The following is a 20,605-nucleotide window of genomic DNA, read 5'->3' on the forward strand; positions in this document are numbered from 1 at the left end:
TAAAAATCTCAGTTTTTTTTTTTTATAATATAATATTTCGTTTATTGATAATAGACATTGATTAACATTGAAAATTTATTAAGAATATAAAATTTCTATATTAATGACTAAAAATTAAAAGTAGGTAGGTACATGCAATTTGCAATGAGTATAATTTAAAATATAAAATGGCACTTGTATGCGTCACTCTCTGCAGTAAGCTGTAGTTATCTCTGAAAAACCTATGAGCACCAAATATGTTTTAAACAAAAGAAAAGTTTTTCACTTGAGTGTGGATAACATGACGTGTGGATACAAAAATAAGCACAATGCCGTACCATGCAGGGCCGGCCTCTAGCCAAACGTCGCTGTGTTAGGTATTACCAGCGCCTTGGCTTGAGCGGACTGCTCCAATTGCGTCGTGCTAATTGAATTGCGAGTGAAACACACAAGTTACCCATAAAACCCTAGGCAGTATTATTGAAGGAAAGAAATTAGTGCAATAAAATGTTTGAATTAGTAGACCTTTTTGCACATTTTCGATGTTCGTAGTAACAGCCATGCATGGTAATTTTTTTAAAGCCATATTTTCTATTAAAAAAAAATGCAAGTACATAAGTACTGGAATCAAGAATTATTCATGCATCATATAATGCGGCTAGCGTCGGATGGGTTAAGACTTCTTGCTTCATGATTATCTGTTATTGGGTATGTGCATTTGATTTCCTGAAACTACATCATAATTTTTAACATTTAAAATACCAAAATTTCCAATTACTTGTGGTGATGATAATTTTTTTCTGTATTTAATTTAAGCCTTAAAGCTTAATTTATAGTAAGTATACTAGGTTAATAAATTTATTTTTTTAGACTCTTAATTCGTGATGGGATTCCATTGAACATTATGATTAAAAAACACAAAATAAAAATTTCGCTCCGCTACTACAATAAACCATGTGCGTGCAGGTTAGCAAAAAAAAAAAGGTTTTAATTACAAACATTAAATCAATTTTTTTAATTCCTGACCCAAGTGGTTCAAATAACCTTAGTTTAACATATACCAGTCAGAAGGGATAAAATGGTATATTAAAGTTACAGTTTCAATAGTGTTTGCGCAAAAGTCTTATAAAGAGAATACATTATTTCATTGAGCTAGTCACAGACGAGAGATATAACCCCGTAATATATATATATTTTGTTTTACATTAACTCCACACAGGAGGCCCTGAATAAAATAATTTCCCTCCGGGAATGTATAATCTGCACAGAGGAAGGAGTGAACATGCATCTTGAAGAGACCCATGTTGTAGGAGGGAGGGTTCCACAGCCGAGCTGTTGAACTCAAGAACGAGTTGTAGAAGCGACTCGTTCTCATGTGACAAATGTCAACCGTGTATAAATGTTGAGCGCGCATTTTTTGTGTTTTTCGACTATGCACGATATATCGATGACGCTAGTTCCTGAGAGCATCTTCCATTGTAATACCGGTAGAACAGGGACAGCATAACTACCTGACGCCTGTGCTGTAAGGATAGTAATCTAGTAAGTTAAGAGAGGGGAATCTATCAAACGGACCGTCCGTTTCTGCACAGAGTTCAGGTATTTTGGGACATTAGATAAATTAGGGAGCTGTCAGTTTTCACATGACTATCAGCTGGCAAGACGACAGATCCTGCTCTCTCCCTCCCTCCCCCCTACGCTAGGGGGAGAGAGGAGTTATATTATTAGAGCTTCTGTGCCCCAATACATCATGAGGTTATTTCTCGCGTTTGTAACTAGCTTTACTTATTTCCTTATATGGAATGATTAGTGACACTGTTGACTGTTACAGCAGTGTATTTGAGGATGTGAAATAATCCATCTAATATTTTTTTCCTTTATATATTTGTGGGTTTACTTGAATACAAAAATATAACCATTTATTACATAACAATATTAACGGGCACCAAAGTATCAAAATTCAGTCATGAAACTCCACTGCCTGCTGTGACATCGTGACTAAATGCGCTTAGAAATGTGACAGCAAAATTAACAAACAAATATACAACTTTGTACAAGCAATCAGTTAGCATTATTTATTGACTGACTAAATTAATCAAATGTGTGCGAGCAATGGAGCAATGGAACCAAAGGATGAAAGTCTTACAGCACAAATATAATTCACTAAATTAATAATTTTAAAAATAAGTTACACAAGTAACAATATGATGAGTAGTTAGGCGACTGAATATTGTATATATCTGGTAGTATTTATAAGCCTGCAAGAAGTAGTTATTGCCAATATCATATCAATATCAAATAAATAAATATCAACAACTCAGATCCATTTCTTAATCTAGCAAATAATCACTCAAGATTTTGAGTTGATAATTGCTTCTTGTTAGTCCGTAATAATCATACCGTTGAACTAAACTTCCCGAACCTTGGAAAAGGCAGACATAACTACATATAATGTATTGCATATTAATTAATTAATTAAATGCTCAAATAAATATGATTTTGACACATTATCAAGGAAATTTAAGAAAAACAGTAAATAAGCTTGTACACAAATTGAACCCTAATATACAGAGCATCATCAAAATAGATTTTTGCGAATTGGGGTTCAAAATGTTCACAAATGTATAAAAATATATTAATCTTACCTATCTTAAAATATTGGAAAACGATAAGGATAACTCTCTCATATAAATTTGAAGAACTGCAAAATGCAAGAATATAAAACTATATTATATAGAAAAGATTAGGATGTTTTTTCAAAGGCATATTTTATGTAAATATATGAAATTAAATAGAAAAGAAAAAGGATGCATAAATTTCTGTTATTATTATTACAACATTAAATATTACAGTGAAAGATATTGCTAAAATGTCGATAGAAACATCAATAATTCGATATGTATATATATATAAAATTGTGGGTGTTCTAGGCGGATATTCTTTTATCTGAGTGTCTTTTTACAAAAAAAATACATTACGGTCCGTTTTTTCATCGCCAACTTAATCCTAGATTGGAAGTTATCGGGATCTGTTGGCATTTTTAGGTCTTTCAAATATTAAATTTGAAAACTTAGGCCAAGCCTACACTACTTCTGAATCCAGGATAAATTTAGTTTGAGTGTTTAAACATGACAGCTGTTGAAACCGTCATCATTTTCAATATCAAGTTATTATCACTGCATTTTATCTCTAAATAGTATAAAATAAAATCACTATCCGCGTCTTTCTGTTTGTGCGCTTAATTCTTCTAAACTACGCAACGGATTTTGATAGGTTTTTCACTATCATTTAGCGAATTTCTTCCGGAAGGTTTATATATAAATAATACATGCACATTATATTTATAGAAAGTAGAGAAAAGTTTAGCAATGCCGGGTAAACATCAGCTAATCTTAACACATTGTCGTCGGGACACGGCCTTTGCCGTTTTTCGCGGACTGTCGATCAACTGCGGGACACGGCAAATGCCGTTTTTGTCAACTGTCGGTTTTTGGCGGGAAACGGCATTATACGGGTTTGTTATCAGCGTGAAATACTATGATTCATAAGTGGAATGGGCTCTTCAATTAGGCGAGACAATCGCAAAAGACTCTTTTTTGACAAGAAGCAATTAAACATATGAGTTATTGAGTGTGCGCCTTCGACCTTAGACGACACTGTTCAATTTACGCGATCAGATTTCACACATCCAGCGATTGTAAAATTGCGGGCATGGCAAATATATTTTATTATATGACTATATGATATGAATAAACATGTTATCTTTTACTTGGAATTTTCAAATATTGAATATTGAATGCTATTTACTGAATTAATATCAGGTTTTTATATTCAGCTTTGAAATGTGGTGAAATTATGATGTAATGAAAGCAATTATAATTTATTGTTGATGATCAAATGTCATATATGATTTCTTTGAAAATTTCAATTGAAAATATTATTTGGTTTAGAAATTGTGTCAATTTTAGGAAAGCGATATATTTATGCGCTAATCGCGAAAAACACCCTCTATAGGCTAGATTATATTGTTTGAAGCGCCCGACTACAATGTGTTAATAATACAAATTCAGCCTGTGTATGTTTGTGTTTGCAAAACTCGAAAAGTAGACGCAATATCTCTGCCCCAAAATGAGATACGGAGTTGAATTAAAGTGGACGTAATGTGGTGGAAGAAGTCGGAGACATTAGAGAAAGATATTAGCAATAGCGAAGCATTGCGGGATCCACTAGTGTTTAATTACATAATGTTATCATGTAAGCAGTCTGATTTTTATTCAAAAAGTATTATTGGCGAGACAAGATGAAACAATGTGCTGCGTTGGGGTGAAATCACCCATATATTAGAATGCAACCTAAAGGTTAAAAATAAACAAGAGTTAATTAATTGTAGTAATACACAAACATTCCAAAGCAATAACTATATCAGTCAAACCCCTATATGACTGGCGATTTGATGGATGACAGTTAAGGTTTTGCTCTTCTAAATCTAAAATCAATTGGAGATAAAAGCGGGCACGGTGGTCAAAATTTAACCAAAAAATTTTCGAGGTAAACATACTAAAGGAAGAATTGTCCAATTTTCAATATTCCTGAAAAGCAATTGACTGAAGCTTACAAACTAACATTACATTAATGGTTAACAAAATTGACTGGTTAGATTAAATAATATACAAAGAATACATTAAAAAAAATATACAAAAAACACATCATTTGGAGGTCAGTTAGAAATAGTTGTAATTTAAGTAGATGTATTTATGTACATATGTATATTAATTTAATTGTTTTAATATAGCCACTATTTACTCTTGTAAGAAGGAATATTGGCACAATTAAGTGTCTGAGGATATTTCATCATTGTGATGATTGAAGATTGATTTGATAGAATACAATCATCTGGAAGTTTAAGTAATCACTCAAAGAAGTAACATTGTCTTAAAAAATAATGGAGGTACTATTAAACATTCCTTTTAAAATAACAGATTTGAGTGCACGATTTTGCAACATTTTTAATAATGGAATAAATTAATTGTGCATGTGATGAAATTCCCAAAGTTAATTTGTTGTTGGTTTTACACAAACATTAAATGAGCTCTTTTTAACATTTATGTTAAGAGTTTCCGAGTCAATATGCAAGACAAAACATTATAAATTCTAGATAACACTGCCATACATGTATGAGAATTACCAAGCGCCTTAATAAATGGTCTCAACTAGGAAACTCAACAGGGGAATAGGTAACCTGGTAACTGGGGAACCCAATAGAATCAATCTGGGAATAGACAAACCCGGCAGACTTAACATGATAACTAGGGAACCCAATGGACTCAACCAGGGAACTGGGGAACCCAATAGATTCAATCTGGGAATAGACAAACCCAACAGACTTAACCTGATTACCGGGGAACCCAATGGACTCTACCAGGGAACTGGGGAACCCAATAGATTCAATCTGGGAATAGACAAACCCAACGGACTTACCTGAGAACAGAGGAACCCCTTATCCTTGTAATGAAATGCATGATTTTCATGGACTTAAAAATTATTTACTATAATTTATTACACAATTCCCATAATGAATAACTGATTTGATTTAAATATTATGTTAACACACATAGTTAGATTCATATTATATAAATGTCTTAACATTTATTATTTTACTATGATAGAACTGCAACACCGATTAATATTGCATCCAATTAATTTAACAACATCCAATTATATCAACATGATTCCCTAACATGCGTCTATAATAATTGTAAATCAATGCAATGAAATTTCGTATAACAATATAAGGACGAATAATGTTAGACATTTAAGGACGAATGTTGGGAGGGAAGGTCAGATAATAAAATGGCAATGAAGAAAGAACTTATAGGTAAAATGGAGGAATGAAAATGTCAAAATTTGACAGTTATAGTAAAACCTCATTTTTGCAAAACCTTAAATTTATGAAGGTCATCATTTGCCCTATTCTTATCAACGTAACTGTGTAAAATATTTTCCCAGAATTGCATTACTGCACTTGTTTCACAGAAAAACGTAAAAATGAGATTTTACTATATTTATGATAATACTTTTCCTTCGTTCAAGAAGGGTCGGGGGACATTCATTTACGTGTTTGGTGTTTTCGACCGCAGAATGGGATTTCGTAAGACTAGGGTGCTTTCTGCCGAAATGATGGGAAGCTCGTTCTTGCAGTGGTAGACTATGAGGTGGGACACACTCTCAAACACGCGGTCTTTGGTTCTTACCTAAAAAGATAAAATAAAATTCATTAAACTTACTTAGCGAAACTATTATTTTATTATACTCTTCGTCTACTAATTTTACCTATAACCTGATCTAACACAGATTTAAACCTTTTTAGTATTTGATTGCACTGCATCAATGATCCACTTTGAGTTTGTGAAAGTTGCCACAAAAATAATGGTGATTTGCAGAAGCGATCGACCACCCCGCCAAAATGTGAAATAACCCATAAAGCCTGTAGTCAATTCATTGATTAGCGTGAGTTAATTGCAATAAGATATAAATAGGCAAACCTAACTAGAGGCGGTACCTGCCTTAGTAAATTTGAGCAATGCATTGCTGCACATTCATGGTAACATAAGATTTTATATAAGAACAGTAATAGAAAAAAAAGTAAAATAGCACAATAATAATGAGAGAATACAAGCGCCAAACATCGATATATGAACATAAGCTCCACTAAATACCATGAAAAATTCCTGCTAATCATAAACTTAGCAACTCTATACTAGACTCGTGTGGTGCATATGTCAGAATGCCGAAGATGTGATGTCACATGATGTGTTCTCACTGTGGGCACTGGCTCTAGTGGCTGAAACCGTCAAATGAGGGAGACAGACTACTCTCATAATGGCAATTCATTTGTTAGAGCAGTGAAGACATTTGAATTGTGCGTGACTCGCGGCGCATGCGCACACACATACTTGATCGTTGAAATACGATGCACACAGTGGCGGTTCTTCCCTTAGGTCAATTGGTGTTTGACCCCCCAAAATTATAAGACAACAATAATAATATTCAATTATGTGCATCAAAACAACTGGTCTTATTCTTAATTTATTTAAAATGTACTGCGAAACAGCAAAGCTGCAAGCGGCGGCGGCTAGTGACTAGGAGTGACATCTGTTGTCTCTAATAGAAGCTAGAAGCTTTCATTCACAAGTCCATACGATTCGCTGGGTCAATTTAAAGAATGTCCACTTTCGCATCTTCTGTCCCTATGCGCGCCATAGAATAAACGAGATGGCACTATAATTTTTGTCGAAGTAAAAATTAGGTACCGAAGAAAGCTTAGGGACGCTTAGGTCATGACCGTGAGGGAGACAACACGATGAATATTATATATTTTACAGAGATGGTGACATAAACACATGTCGGTTTTTCATTTTACACGCTTGTATTGTGTAGAACAATGGTTGTTTTTCAATTGGATAGTTCGGGAAAGGTTTAGAATAATTATTTATGTTGTTATGAAAACAAAAACAAAAAACGTAAAAGATCACTGTCAAATAGAATCAAACTCTTATTTTATTTACTTTAATGTTGTGCAAAACTAAATTAAAACCTAATATCTTAAAAATAATTTGCCGTAAGTACATACATGGATTGTGTATTAATTTCCAATTTACTATATTAACAATTTTTTTTTTCTTTTAAAAAGAAAGACAAACATTCCCGGGTTACGAGTAACCTGACAATATTTGAAAATCTCCTACTACCACCACAGTAAGCTGAAAATGTTGCTTGTGTTGTGATGGAGGACTTAGCCAGCCGAGGAGTTGAACACACTACGCCTGGGTGGGACCCAAACGCGATGTCAACTCGGCCACCGACCGGTCAAAATATAGATAATAATATATGGACTTTTTTCACAATATAAAATAAAGATTAGTCACACATTTTTTTTCAAATGACCTACCACTACTGGATCCTTAGAGCCGCCTCTGGATGCACATGCATAATACCAAACTTTTGGAATAAATGACATAGTTAGGAATAACAGATTTGGAAATAATTAACAATGTTATTTGTCAAGCAAATGAGCGCTGCAAATTTAGATACAAACTTGACAGGATGTATTCATTGCACCCGGTTTTTGCAAGTTTTGCTCTGTTAAAAATTAATAGTAATCAATTTCTTGTGATGAAATTGTTTTAGTTTGTTTTTGAAAAATAATGACCAGCCAAAACCAGTGTTGAATATAATATAAGTTTTTAAGGTTAAGGCAAAAACTGTGAATAGGGTATTTTTAAAAATAACTTTGCTTTGTTGATGTGATCGTTAGTTTTCCGTGTACAATTTTCCGAGTCGATGTATCGTGGAGTAACGGATATGGCTCTTTTCACAGAAAAAAAAATGGGAGTTACAGGTAAGCAGCTCCTGCTATCATTTAACCTCATGCCTCTGGCATATTCTGTCAGAATGTTGGAGTATTTCCGATTTGCAGTAAAATACAAATAAACTGAATATTTCTGAAGGTATTCATAAACTAAAACTGCTCTTGAAAGGCGATGAAATACGCTTTCAAATTTTATTATTAGAAATTTTTAAAATATTAAATAAAAACATTACAAAAAAAAATATACAGCTCACCTCGCGTTTTTTGTAACTAAAATTACTGCAAATGAAAAAAAAAGAGACAACCACATTTTATTAGACAAATGTATGATAAATGTTATTATTACCTCACTTTTTTATCGGTACATATAAAAATAATTTATAAAAAAAATTGCTAAATTTAAGTTTCATAATACATATTATTTCAAATCTCAGTTGGAACCTTTGGTTTCATAGAGGTGTAAATCTTAATTATTCTCAGGTTAACTTCTATATTTTAATATAAAGCGTGAGGTTTTCTCTTTGAGACACCGTTTAGATCATATTTCTCTCCGTGATGGTAAGGGATATTTTTGATGAGACCAAAAGCGAATAAATTAACTTGTGGGGTTAATTTACCTGTATTACATGCACTTCTGTCAAATTCAGTCACCATTCTGCCTCTTAACCTAACATATTATAAATGAAGTAGGTTTTAAACCACAAACAGTCTTATCTACAACTATAAATACATATACATAGATTGCTAAGCAATAATTATGCCTACAAAGTTTGCCGTGTCTATTGAATAACATGTCACATAAATAATATTGAATTATTTATTTATTTATGTACGCCTAAAAAGGCTTTTACATAGAAGTGATACATGATGCAGTGTACATAGGAGAATATGTATTATACAGGAGATATTGACAGTAAATAGATGTAATCCATTTTAAAGAAGGTACAAAATACACACTTGTAAAATTGTGATTACAAGTATAATGAGAAAATATTAAAAAAATATGAAGCAATAAAACGTAAGAGTAACATAAAGTAAAAAAAGAAATTACAACAACACTACATATATTATATTTAGTGCATTGGAAAACAACTACATAACTAGATAGAGTGGTTCCAGAAAGAGGTTGTACATGACGCCATCTAGTATCTTGTCTTTATCGTTTTCAAACAAAACTTCCGAGAAGGAGAAGATGATTGTCAATGACGCACATACAATCTCTCTGGGAAACACCACACAACCCTATCTAGGAAAACGTTCCTTATTTCAATCACTGTCATAAATACTCTTCTGTGATACCGACTTTCGACATAACCCAACTAAGATTTTGGTTGACTTGGGTGCATCCCCGGATTCTTTCTTCTGCATCGAAAAATTAACTTATTGTAATTGAATTGAAGTGAATAATTTTAAGAACAATTTTAATATTTACCACTCCTTCAGGGTCAATCAGCAGTAAATGCTTCCGGGAGTTTTGCTGTACTCCAGTCAAGACGTATTGTCCTGGAGATCCTTGAGATTCTCTGACGAGGAAGTCTCCATCGTTTATTACCAACTGAAAAAAATAATTACTTAAAATTAATAAAATAATTTAATTTTCATCTGTTTGGATTCAATATAAATTAGGAACCACGGAAGGATAAAATGATACTCGGATTTTGTGAGCAAATACAATGCAGTAATGGAATAACCTAAACCGTCCAGAGATAACCACAACATATTATATATGGCCAAAATGACTTATATGGTATGGTCACTATTCTATATGGTTGTGGATTCCGGGAACATGGTTAAAAGCATAGACATTCAAATTGATAGACTTGTACTAATATAAATTCTGGGGATCATTTTGATGAGCTGGTGAATGTCTTTTTGGCACCAGGAGGGTTTGAGAGTGCTTTGAATAAACTACACAGAAGAGTGCACATTAAAATCGCCAGACAACGTTCAGAGAAGTAAAATTCGCCCAAGTAAGACAATGGATTGCAGCGCAGTCCATTGCGGGACTTTTCTACGCAGGATCTAAATGTTTATTTTAACCGAACTGCCTGGTGTAGTGACGAAAATGAGTGAGAGGGTAAATTATAACACATTTTTAAAAGTGTCTTAACTAAACAGTGTAACAAAATATTCGATTTTGGAAACAAGCTCCAACTTTTGTATACCTGATTTGGGTTAGATTTTTTACACAGCCAGAAATTTGTGCGCCATTGCAAAAAGGACTAGTAATTTGTAAGTAGATTTTACAGTGAGAGTGGCCTGTATAATTGTCAGATTAATTTATTAACAAATCACGGAAAGGGAGACGGTCATGCCGCCTCCCTACTCCGCACACTCGGTTTGTTTCCCTTTCCTTGTTTTGCTGGTCTATCAATTTGATGTCTATGGCTAAAAGGCAGAACTGAAAATATATAGCTACACATTTAGGAAAATCTTTCTGTACATAAACTTATCATGTGATTTCCTCGCGATATTCATGTTTCATGTAAGGAATTCTGGAAAAGGTACTTTTATCAGTTAAATAATAAATTACAAGTAAGATACAGTTCATTTCACAGTAAAGACACGAGGTCACAACTTTGATATCTTCTAGCTAAGTCAGTGACTCATAAATGACCTAATCGGATACTTTTTCAATAATCTAATTATAAATGAGAGGCGCACTTCTTGGAATATGATACAATACAAAATTAAGTTACTAAATATGGGTACTTTTTGTAAGCAGAACAATCAATCATCTCAATGGCGATTGCTAGTTTCAATAATTTTTGTAAATGGGGACCGTGATTACAAAAAAATGGTGAGTAAATAAATAATAATCCGTGTATACAGCGCCCTTGAGGTGATATTTCACAAAAAAATTAGCCACATGTTTCTATTATGGACAAACCTGTTCAGCAGCTGCCCGGCTTACGGTTCCGTGGAACCAGGGCTCGTTTTGCAGCAGAGTTCTTTGTTGGCCAGGGTTGAGTTTTTCTATCGCCGTTGAGAAGGGTTCTGAAAGAGTTAAATCATTAGTATTTTTATGGTATTATTGTAATAAATAGATATCTAGCGTCAGCATGCTAGCTTAAAGTCGTCACTTTTTGTGATAATCCTTAAAAAAAGCATCGGTTTGCAATTAATATTATATACATATTTATGAACCTACATAAAAAATATTCCAATTAATTTATTGCAAGAAATTGAAACATTGTATGCATTTAACTAGATGAAGGATTGTGTACTTAAAACAATGTTATTATAAGGACATTAGATGTATTATATTGAGGTATAATAATTACTACAACTAGGTAACTCCGAAATTAGCAATGAGCATACGTGGGCGAAGAAATAAAGGTTCTATGTATATCACGAAAAGGCCGATTCAAAGTTAACTGGTTGTAGTAATTATCTCGCAATACACTACTTAAATACAACATCTTTTGAAGAAGGTAGCTAGAAAAAGAAAATACATAAAGCATTACGCATGTTCAAATGTATTTTATTACATATAAGGGAATTAGATAAAGCATTACGCATTAAAAGGTTACAACTAATAATACAAAAAATTACTATAATGATTAGATAAAGTAGAATGTATATTAAAAGGAAAAAACTACATAGATAGTGTTTGCTTAATCAAGAAAAAAATATTACTAACATGGTTTAATACCCGGTGCAGCATTGTGAGGGCATTGATAAAATATGATTAGGTGGCAAAATATAATCAAATAGGTATCTGGTGTTATAATTTTTCAGCTTTGTGTAGACAACAAGTTTCCTTAACTGGTTTAGGGCCCGTATTATAATATCCAAGTAACGTCACTGGTAGTGAAAATCCCCAAAACAATCTGCAGTTTTATAGAAGTATCGATCTGATAACTTGGTGCTATCAAAAAAATATCTATTTTATTAAATTACCTTAATGAGTAAAACCTCAAATTGTAATATTTAATTATTAAAGAGAATATTATCCATTATTAAACGAAAATTTGAAACAGAGAAATCAGAAAAAGATACGGTCACATCTAGGACTTGAACCCAGGACCCTCGTCTTGCCGGTATGCCAAGATGATGTTGGTAGTTCTTATTCGAAGTATGATACAGTTAAATATGACCGAAGGAGATAGGTTTCCATTAGCTCAGTTGGTAGAGTGTGTACCGGCAAGGCAAGGGTTCTGGGTTCAAGTCCCAGATGTGACCGTATCTTTTTCTGATTTTTCTGTTACAAAATTTTCATTTAAGAATCGCTAATATTGTCTTCAATAAGAAAAAAATATCTTTGAAGGCTGGCTCAATGTTTATTGAATAAGTTTTAGAAAGTATGTAGACGATTTAAGATAAAAATATCAATATAATACTAAGATAAGGATTGGGATATTTAAAGAAAGTTTGAAAAACTTACAAATAAAATAAAGCAATTGCTCATTAAAAATACTCATTTCAGTTGTCTGCTTGTAACTCCGGTACAATGAACCAAAGAACTCGGATTTACTTTGAATTTATGTGTCATTTGAACAAATTCAGATAATATCCTGTTATTTTTTACAGGTCTGCGCTAGTGTATAATAAACATTGCATGGGTAATAATAATTTTTAGTTTTTACTAATTTGGAAGACAAATTTTATCGACCACCGTTTTAGGTACCTTTATTTTCTTGGATGTTTGCGCAATTTGTTGTACTTATTATAATATAGTGAGCGTTTGTGGTAATCTTTCACGTAATTCACAGTCCGAAGAATGTCTTGTTTGTTTGTGGACAATTAACACTTTCATTAATAAACTTTTTGGAATTTATCTCCCTTCTTTTTATTTTGGGACAAGCACACTTTTACATACGCTGGACTGCTCAACATTTAAGGTAAAAATGCTCCAATGCATGAGCATACACACAACATTTAAAAGTTCAGGGTAGTCAAGGGACCTTACAACTTCAATTTCAAAAAGGAACAATTAGTTTAAATATTTTTACTTACGCATTCCAAAAACATCTCTTTGCTGCTGGTTTGAGTTTGAAGTGAGGAGGGACGTATCATTGACGTAGTTGTGTTCCCGTAGGGGCGCTGTGGGGCCTGTGTGCGGGGGACTGCTGAGGTCAATCAGGTTGCCCGCGCTGAGGCCTCCGCTGGCACTGCACGGGAGGCTGGATGGGGCGCCACGAGAACTTCAACAAAAACACAATTAATTAATAATTTCGTGACAGATTTCCAGTTGTTTTAAAGCATCATTTACAAGAACATTACAAGTAAAATAAACCTTGGGATTATAAAGCTGTAAAAAAAATTAAAAACATGAAAAATACATTTTTTATTGATTTTTTAGGTATTTGGACTGGCACATCGTATTCTTGAACGATTCTCTTTCAAAACGCCGACTTCTCATCTGTATGAAATTTGGGTGATTTTTGTTGACAATTTTGTATGTGATTTCTTACAACAGTGGACCACAATGTTTATAAAGATTTTTTCAATAATTTGGTAAAATTAAAAACAGGATTTAGAGTTGTTTTAATTCATTGGAAATTAATTTGGTTACCACTGCACATATTATTTTTGCATCAGATTAATGATGGAGGAAAGAAGATTGTATCAGATTATGTAAATAAGTTGGGATCATAGAAATGAGAAACAGTAGACAGGAAGATAAGGGTGAGGGGAACAAACCATGTTGCGAGGAGTGGTGAGGAGACGTGGGCATCACCCTTCCAGTGACTGGTCACTAAATGAATCCGACAGTTTTGAGGCAACTCATTCATCATCATCATTTATAAATAAAACCTGCTTACGAATTACTAGTCCTTTTTACAATAGCGCACAAATTGCTAATAGCGGTAATAAACGTTATTGCAAATTTCAAATCCCGTGAAAAAGTAGTCAGTTTACGAAATCGAATATTTTGTTACAGTATTTAGTTAGACATTTTTGAAAAGGAATTATAATTTACTTACAACAATAATGGACATGTGCACGCTGAGTGAATGCCTAAATATATTTAGGGTTGTCACACAAAAGTTCCTATCATAAAAATAATACAATCATCTTTATTAATTTATGTTAGTTATTTCACACATAAATAATTTAAACTAAAATAATACATATGCATCATGTACATTATTATTTGCGCCTAGTTGTAGTAGATACTCTCAGTATCGCTCTGGTTGCTTGAAATGGCTTTATTCATGTTTAATGACCAGATCTGCTTATCCAGGTACTTGTCACCACTACTTCCGACTGGAGGTAGCCTGGAGACAACACAGCCAGGAGTGGGGATACAATAGTCCGCAACCTCTTAAGTATAATTAATTTAAAATAAATTTATGTTAATTATTTCATGCATAATTTAATTTAAATAATACATTAACACCTAAGCGCTTAGCCATAATACTATACAAGAAAAAAAAAATTTTAATAGACTTTTGAAAAAGGTAATATTTTTTTAAGGGTACAGTTATTTTACAGTGAATAATTAAATAAACATTGAAACTAAGCAACATAAAATATATATAATACCACAAAGGAGTTCATAATTTTACAAAAAAAAAAAAGAAAATTATATGTGTATTTTGTTAAAATGCACAAGGTATATCCCTGAATATAATACATAGTAATATATGTTATTTTATATGGCTACACAACCTGATGTGACAGTATTAGTCGGCTGTGTATAAAAGCGAAATCAGACCCTGCGCAGAAAAGTCGGATATTGGGTTGTGCTGCAAACCTTTACCATACTTTACTTTTCTGTGGAAGGTCTCGTTATTTGAATGATCGCTCGCCGGCGGTCAATGTATGAATAATGTCATTGTTTATTCAAGAAATGCTGGAACTCTTCGGTTCCAAAATGATTGTCACGTGGATTGGTTCCAGCTCGTCGAAATGATACCCGGACTCCATGTTAGGGAAGTTTAACTCTTCTGACGTCAATGGTTGTGATACTTGTTTTTACAACTTAGGAAGTAGGTTCATAATATATTCATCGACAGCTTATATTTTATCAGTTTGTGTATGTGTAGTATAGCCAAAATAAAACCAATTATGGATTACCTCCTGGTAACTGTACCTCTAACAAGACAACATAATAGGAATAAAAAATAAAAAATTACATAAAAACAAAAACAAAAATATTTCTTGTAATAAAAAACATTGAAATTTAAAAAAATATGCTCGTAATGAAAACATTTAAAGTTATGAGAAAATGATACATGTACGTAAAAAAATGATAATATTGATTGTAATAAAATTTATCAGAGAATTATGTAAAAAACAAATATTGCTTGTAATAAAAAATATTGAAATCTATGAGAAAATTGTATAAAAATAAAATATTGTTCGCAGTAAAAAAAAAATATTGAAATTTATGGGAAACTATATTTATTATTTAAAATATATGTGACTTATTTTCTCATGTAGAAGGTGAAACTCGGGAAGTATTATTTTTAATATGCATTGATAATAATAATGATAACAACTCACGATAATGACATTGATTGCTATTATGCATGTTATGTTATAATTTCCTTAAAATAAAATTAGCATGTTATAATTTGATAACATTAAATAAGTGATGCGTTATGACATTTACTGAAGGTTAGTGAATATGTTCAGCAGAATCTACAAATCAGAATGATGACACGACACTTGACAAATTTCCGGGTGGGCACTTTTAAATTGGACAACTCGCAAGTCTTTATTATTGGCTGTGACCTTAAACTTTGGTAAAAACTATCAAATTGTGTTTTGAACATCTGTTGAACGAATGTAAAACATTGACTGATAGCAAAAATTCAGTATTGACTGTGATATTGATGACTGTGCTTCTGAAATAATATCTCAGTAAAAATATACAATGAGGTGGTCTCCGAATTTTTTTGTTGTTGATGGAAATGTATTACATTTAAAAGAGTTAATAATGACACAAATAATTTTTTCAAAAAATAATTACTAGGGTTATGAGCTTTCAAAGTGAACATTAGTAAAATGTATGCAATTGAGTCTCGTGACATCACAGGCAATAAATAGCAATGTTGCAGTTACTGTGATGTCACACGCCTTTTTCGGTTGGTTGCAAATAATTTTGACGGCTTATATCTTCGATAAGATCTATTCGATATATTCCAAAAATTTTTAACCATTTGTTCTCAGCATTACAGTATACATATTTTACAATTTCGCTGTCATTGGGACATGTAGGTAAATATTTTTACCTACATGTCCCAATGACAGCGAAATTTCTCATGGAATTTCGGAATGCTTCTGAGGTATTTTAAAAGCGCTATATATTTCTTATTTTTTAGGTTGTCGTAAAAGTAAATAATATTTTGAAAACTAGGCAAAATTATCATCCCGAAAATCGTATTTGAAATAATCATTGATATTATCAAACATGAAAATATTGACAAAAAGCGTTACCGAAACATTTTGACTTAACATTCATAATTTTTAAATAATTCAATATGTATTTAGAAAACATTCTTTTGTGTTGGGAACTAGTAAGAAGTAATCACTTCACATTTTATGCCATGTATACATTAAAAAAATATAAACAGTTTTATAACTTTCAACTGTCATTGAAAAAATTCCGCCAATTTGTAATCATACACTTTTGACAATTTTTAGGGTTTTTTCCATGGAACCAAGGATAAATATTTGCAATAAACTGAGAAGAATAATTATTTTTCTTTTCAACATGTACAGGGTTTTCCAATAAGAGGTGTTATTTTGAATAGCCCGCTATTTCGGTAGATGTTACTTTTGAAGCTGTCATTTTTTGACATTTGACAAGTAGAAACTACGCCATTGATAAAAATGGAACGATACACGCTTCAACAACGCATTGCAATTATTAAAATTCACTTAAGTGAATCAAATGCAAATCATCTTGAGTGATGAGGCCCATTTCCACCTCGGTAGCTTTGTCAACAAGCAAAATTGTCGCATCTGGGGCTCGGAAAACCCAAGAGTTATTGTTGAAAAGCCTCTCTATCCTCAACGTGTGACTGTTTGGTGCGGTTTATGGTCCGGCGGAGTCATTGGACCTTACTTTTTCGAAAATGAGGCTGGAGCAACAGTTACGGTGAATGGGTTGCGCTATCGAGAGATGATTAATGATTTTTTATGGCCGGAATTGGATGGTATTGATCTGGACAACGTTTACTTTCAACAAGACGGCGCTACGTGCCACACAAGCAACGAAACCATTGATCTTTTACGATTGAATTTCAAAATAACACCTCTTATTGGAAAAGCCTGTATTATGTGTGTCAGAGTATACTTACATGTGATGGTTATTGGAGGGCAGCGGGGGCACGGGAGGAACAAAGTCCAGGGATTGGAGTTCTGGTGGTGTTTTCCCCGGAAGGTCATTGTAGTATTCTCTGTTTCCAGTGCGGAGTCCATGGAGCGTTCTTCTGCGATAAAGCAAACCAGAAATATAGACATAACACCACTTGAAATATAATTTATATAATAGCGATTTCTTATCTACCAATAATTTTGAATAGATAAAATTGAGACAACAAATTATGATAATCTACTTCCTACCACAGAACATCCTCAACCACAAAATTATTATAATAAAATTACAATCAATAAACATCCAAATAGTATTAGTTTACTACAGCAAACATTATAGTAACAGGATTCTTTATATCTGATATTGAAAAAGAACAGATTTTGACTTAAATTATAATAATTTTATCCTAAAAATTAACAATTTTTCAGGCAAATAGACTGGACTTAACGTTTAAAACAAAAGTACCAAACTTATAGATAGATTACTCACGCTACATTAGATGGCTTAGTGAGAAATTCTTTAAATCGTAATTCAAAAGCCTGTCCAATAGTTGAGATGACATCCTGAGCGAGGCCGCCCCCGCATTCCACAACATAGCACGCTCGCCAATCTTGTAAATTCTTCGCCACGTATGCCACAAAGTCAAGTGTGTCCTGGAATAATAAAGACGAGGTGCATATTGTTGTTTGCATGATATATTACTATCAATACAAACATTCCCCATTTTTACATAGTAACAAAATGTGAAATATTACTCAACAAAAAAAAAAAACAGATTTTTATTTTAGCACTTTTTGAGTACACATCAATATTACCACTATGTATATGAGATTTTTACCTTGGAAAATGTTTGCTAGGCAAATTAAATACTACAATGTTTTAAGATACTCGAGGATTAGACCCACCTCGCAAAAGTAACTCCTTATGCTGTGAATAGACACAAGAAAAATCGCGGGAGGCGAGCTACAAATTACGGGACAGGAATGAAGCAACAGCAATCGGCGTTTCGGGCCGTTTATGGTTGCTTCGTTCCATTCCTATAAATCGCGTTTCAGCTCGGCTTAGACAGTAAAAAAATAAAATAAATAAACTAGGAATGAACAATGAGATAAGTTATTAACTTACTGTATCTCCTCCTGATGCAAATGAGATTCTCGGCATGTCGTGCCTGGCGATGATCTCTCCTCCCTCGAGTGTGCTCAGCGATAGACTCTTGCTGGAGATGGTCAGAGAAACATTGGAGCCGGCCTGGTTCATCCTCGGCTTGTCAGCGATGGCTCGAGTCACCCTCTTGTCCACTCGCCGCTTTTTATCAGCGGTTTTGAGACCGATTGCTTCGCATACTCTGTTTATACACTCCCTATTAAATAAAATTATATTAATGGTAATTTATTCTATACCTTTTTACTGAATGGCAACATTACTTATAAGTGAGCCTAGCAAATTAGATTATCGATTTACAAAAAATAAGTAAATAAACTGTGCCTTGTACCTTAAGTGAGAAGATGCAGTTTATAACTAACTGCTAGACAATATATTAGACAGATCATTTTCACTTCTTCATAATGATTCTAAGGGGCAATATTCTTTATTCGCTTTTAAGAACTGACTCGGTGTTGCAAGGTCACAAAATTTACCAATATTTGGGCATTAAAAAAAGAAGACTTACTTAGCTACCAATGATCTAGTGTCAAAATCCAAACTCTTCATCGATGTGAACACTTCCAAACAGCCAATATACTGGAAGAAATATATTGATTATTATGTGTTCAAAAAAACTGTTTTAAAAATATAGCATATGGGCCAACTCTTTTTTTACAGCACATTGAAAAAAATGGATGCATAATTTGGTGACTAGTTTATTTATTTATTTGTCTGAGATAAGAGAATGCATGAAAAGTATTTTGTTGTAGACTTAGTAGTTTTTTCAAGTGAAATAATGTCAACCAGAATTAAGAAGAATGCATATTACATCTTAATCAAAACATTTTGTTTGATTTATTAAAGCATTCCAGATGGAGGAAAACTTAAATGTAACACTAGTATGGAATCTTGTAAATTTTAAACAGATTTACATCATCGGTAACTTCGCAATTTAAACAAAACAAAACACAGTGGTATGACGGTTATGGAAGATTTATAAATTGTTAAATAATTTATTATTTAAGTGCGCCTTATGAATATTATTATGGAGAGATAACTGATTGTTTAGCAAGTCAAAATATAGACAGGATATTGTTAGCATAATGCATACATACCCGTACAGCGTACGTGATCCCATCCTTAGATACCAACAAATCTGGATGTAGCCAGCCTCTAGCGGGCTTTGCAATGAATGAACCATTCTCTGTCATTTTGAAGGACTTCATATACGTATTAATAAAAAATATCAAATCAACATCATTCAGAACAATACTTCAAACAATACCCGCGCGAATTAGAAAGGATATTACAGTAATGTACACCCTACGTAAATGACTCATGCCATATTAATTCTAATTATTCAAAATATAAACACGCTATTGTAAATAAGATCACGAGTTTGCACTTTTGATATAGGTTACAGTTACATAAAAAACTTGCTAAATTTGTAAACAATACTTCATTTATAAAGCAAATTACATTGAAATTTATAATGTCGTAGTTAGAAAAACATAAAAGCGTCCAACCGATAGCACTGTCACACCAATTTGACAACCCAGCCCATAGACAAATGAGTTGTAATAGAATGACAACTATTGGCAATCGCGATGAAAAATTGTTCAGGTACCTTCTTATTTGCATTTATATTTCCGATTACTTTGTTCTAATGCAGCATTCACAATCACATTATTCGGAGTTTTGTATTTATTTTATTTATTTATGAGAAAAATCAAATTCAACAATACAGTTATCTTTAACTGATAGACGAACGAACGAAATATTTTGAAATTTTTTATCCACAAAAACTGCCAAGAATCGTGTGAAGCAGTAAATCGGGGATG

General features: G+C 32.9%; 1 protein-coding gene across 2 annotated transcripts; it reads right to left on the reverse strand.

Moving 5' to 3' along the window:
- Positions 1–42: 42 nt before the first annotated feature.
- Shc (SHC-adaptor protein) lies at positions 43–20,317 on the reverse strand. Of its 2 annotated transcripts, none has more exons than XM_089649040.1 (9): positions 19,880–20,317; positions 19,291–19,361; positions 18,747–18,981; positions 18,111–18,274; positions 17,605–17,733; positions 13,307–13,494; positions 11,238–11,344; positions 9,780–9,902; positions 43–6,230 (listed from the first exon to the last, which is right to left on the reverse strand). In XM_089649040.1, exons 1-9 carry the CDS (start codon positions 19,988–19,990, stop codon positions 6,090–6,092), a joined length of 1,269 nt encoding a protein of 422 aa, XP_089505166.1. In that variant the 5' UTR covers positions 19,991–20,317; the 3' UTR covers positions 43–6,089. The 2 variants fall into 2 exon arrangements, with proteins under 2 accessions (XP_089505166.1, XP_089505165.1); XM_089649039.1 differs by having other exon boundaries at positions 17,605–17,736.
- Positions 20,318–20,605: the final 288 nt, after the last annotated feature.

This window comes from Hesperophylax consimilis, chromosome 3 (assembly GCF_061612785.1).
Source record: "Hesperophylax consimilis isolate HC1 chromosome 3, BYU_Hcon_1.0, whole genome shotgun sequence".
NCBI lineage: Eukaryota > Metazoa > Arthropoda > Insecta > Trichoptera > Limnephilidae > Hesperophylax > Hesperophylax consimilis.

Coding starts and splice junctions, on each gene's coding strand:
- Shc (XM_089649039.1), bottom strand. CDS start 19,990: ATGAAGTCCTTCAAAATGACAGAGAATGGTTCATTCATTGCAAAGCCC. Junction 19,362..19,879: donor GGATCACGTACGCTGTACGG/GTATGTATGCAT, acceptor TATTTCTTCCAG/TATATTGGCTGTTTGGAAGT. Junction 18,982..19,290: donor ACTAGATCATTGGTAGCTAA/GTAAGTCTTCTT, acceptor TTTATTTAATAG/GGAGTGTATAAACAGAGTAT.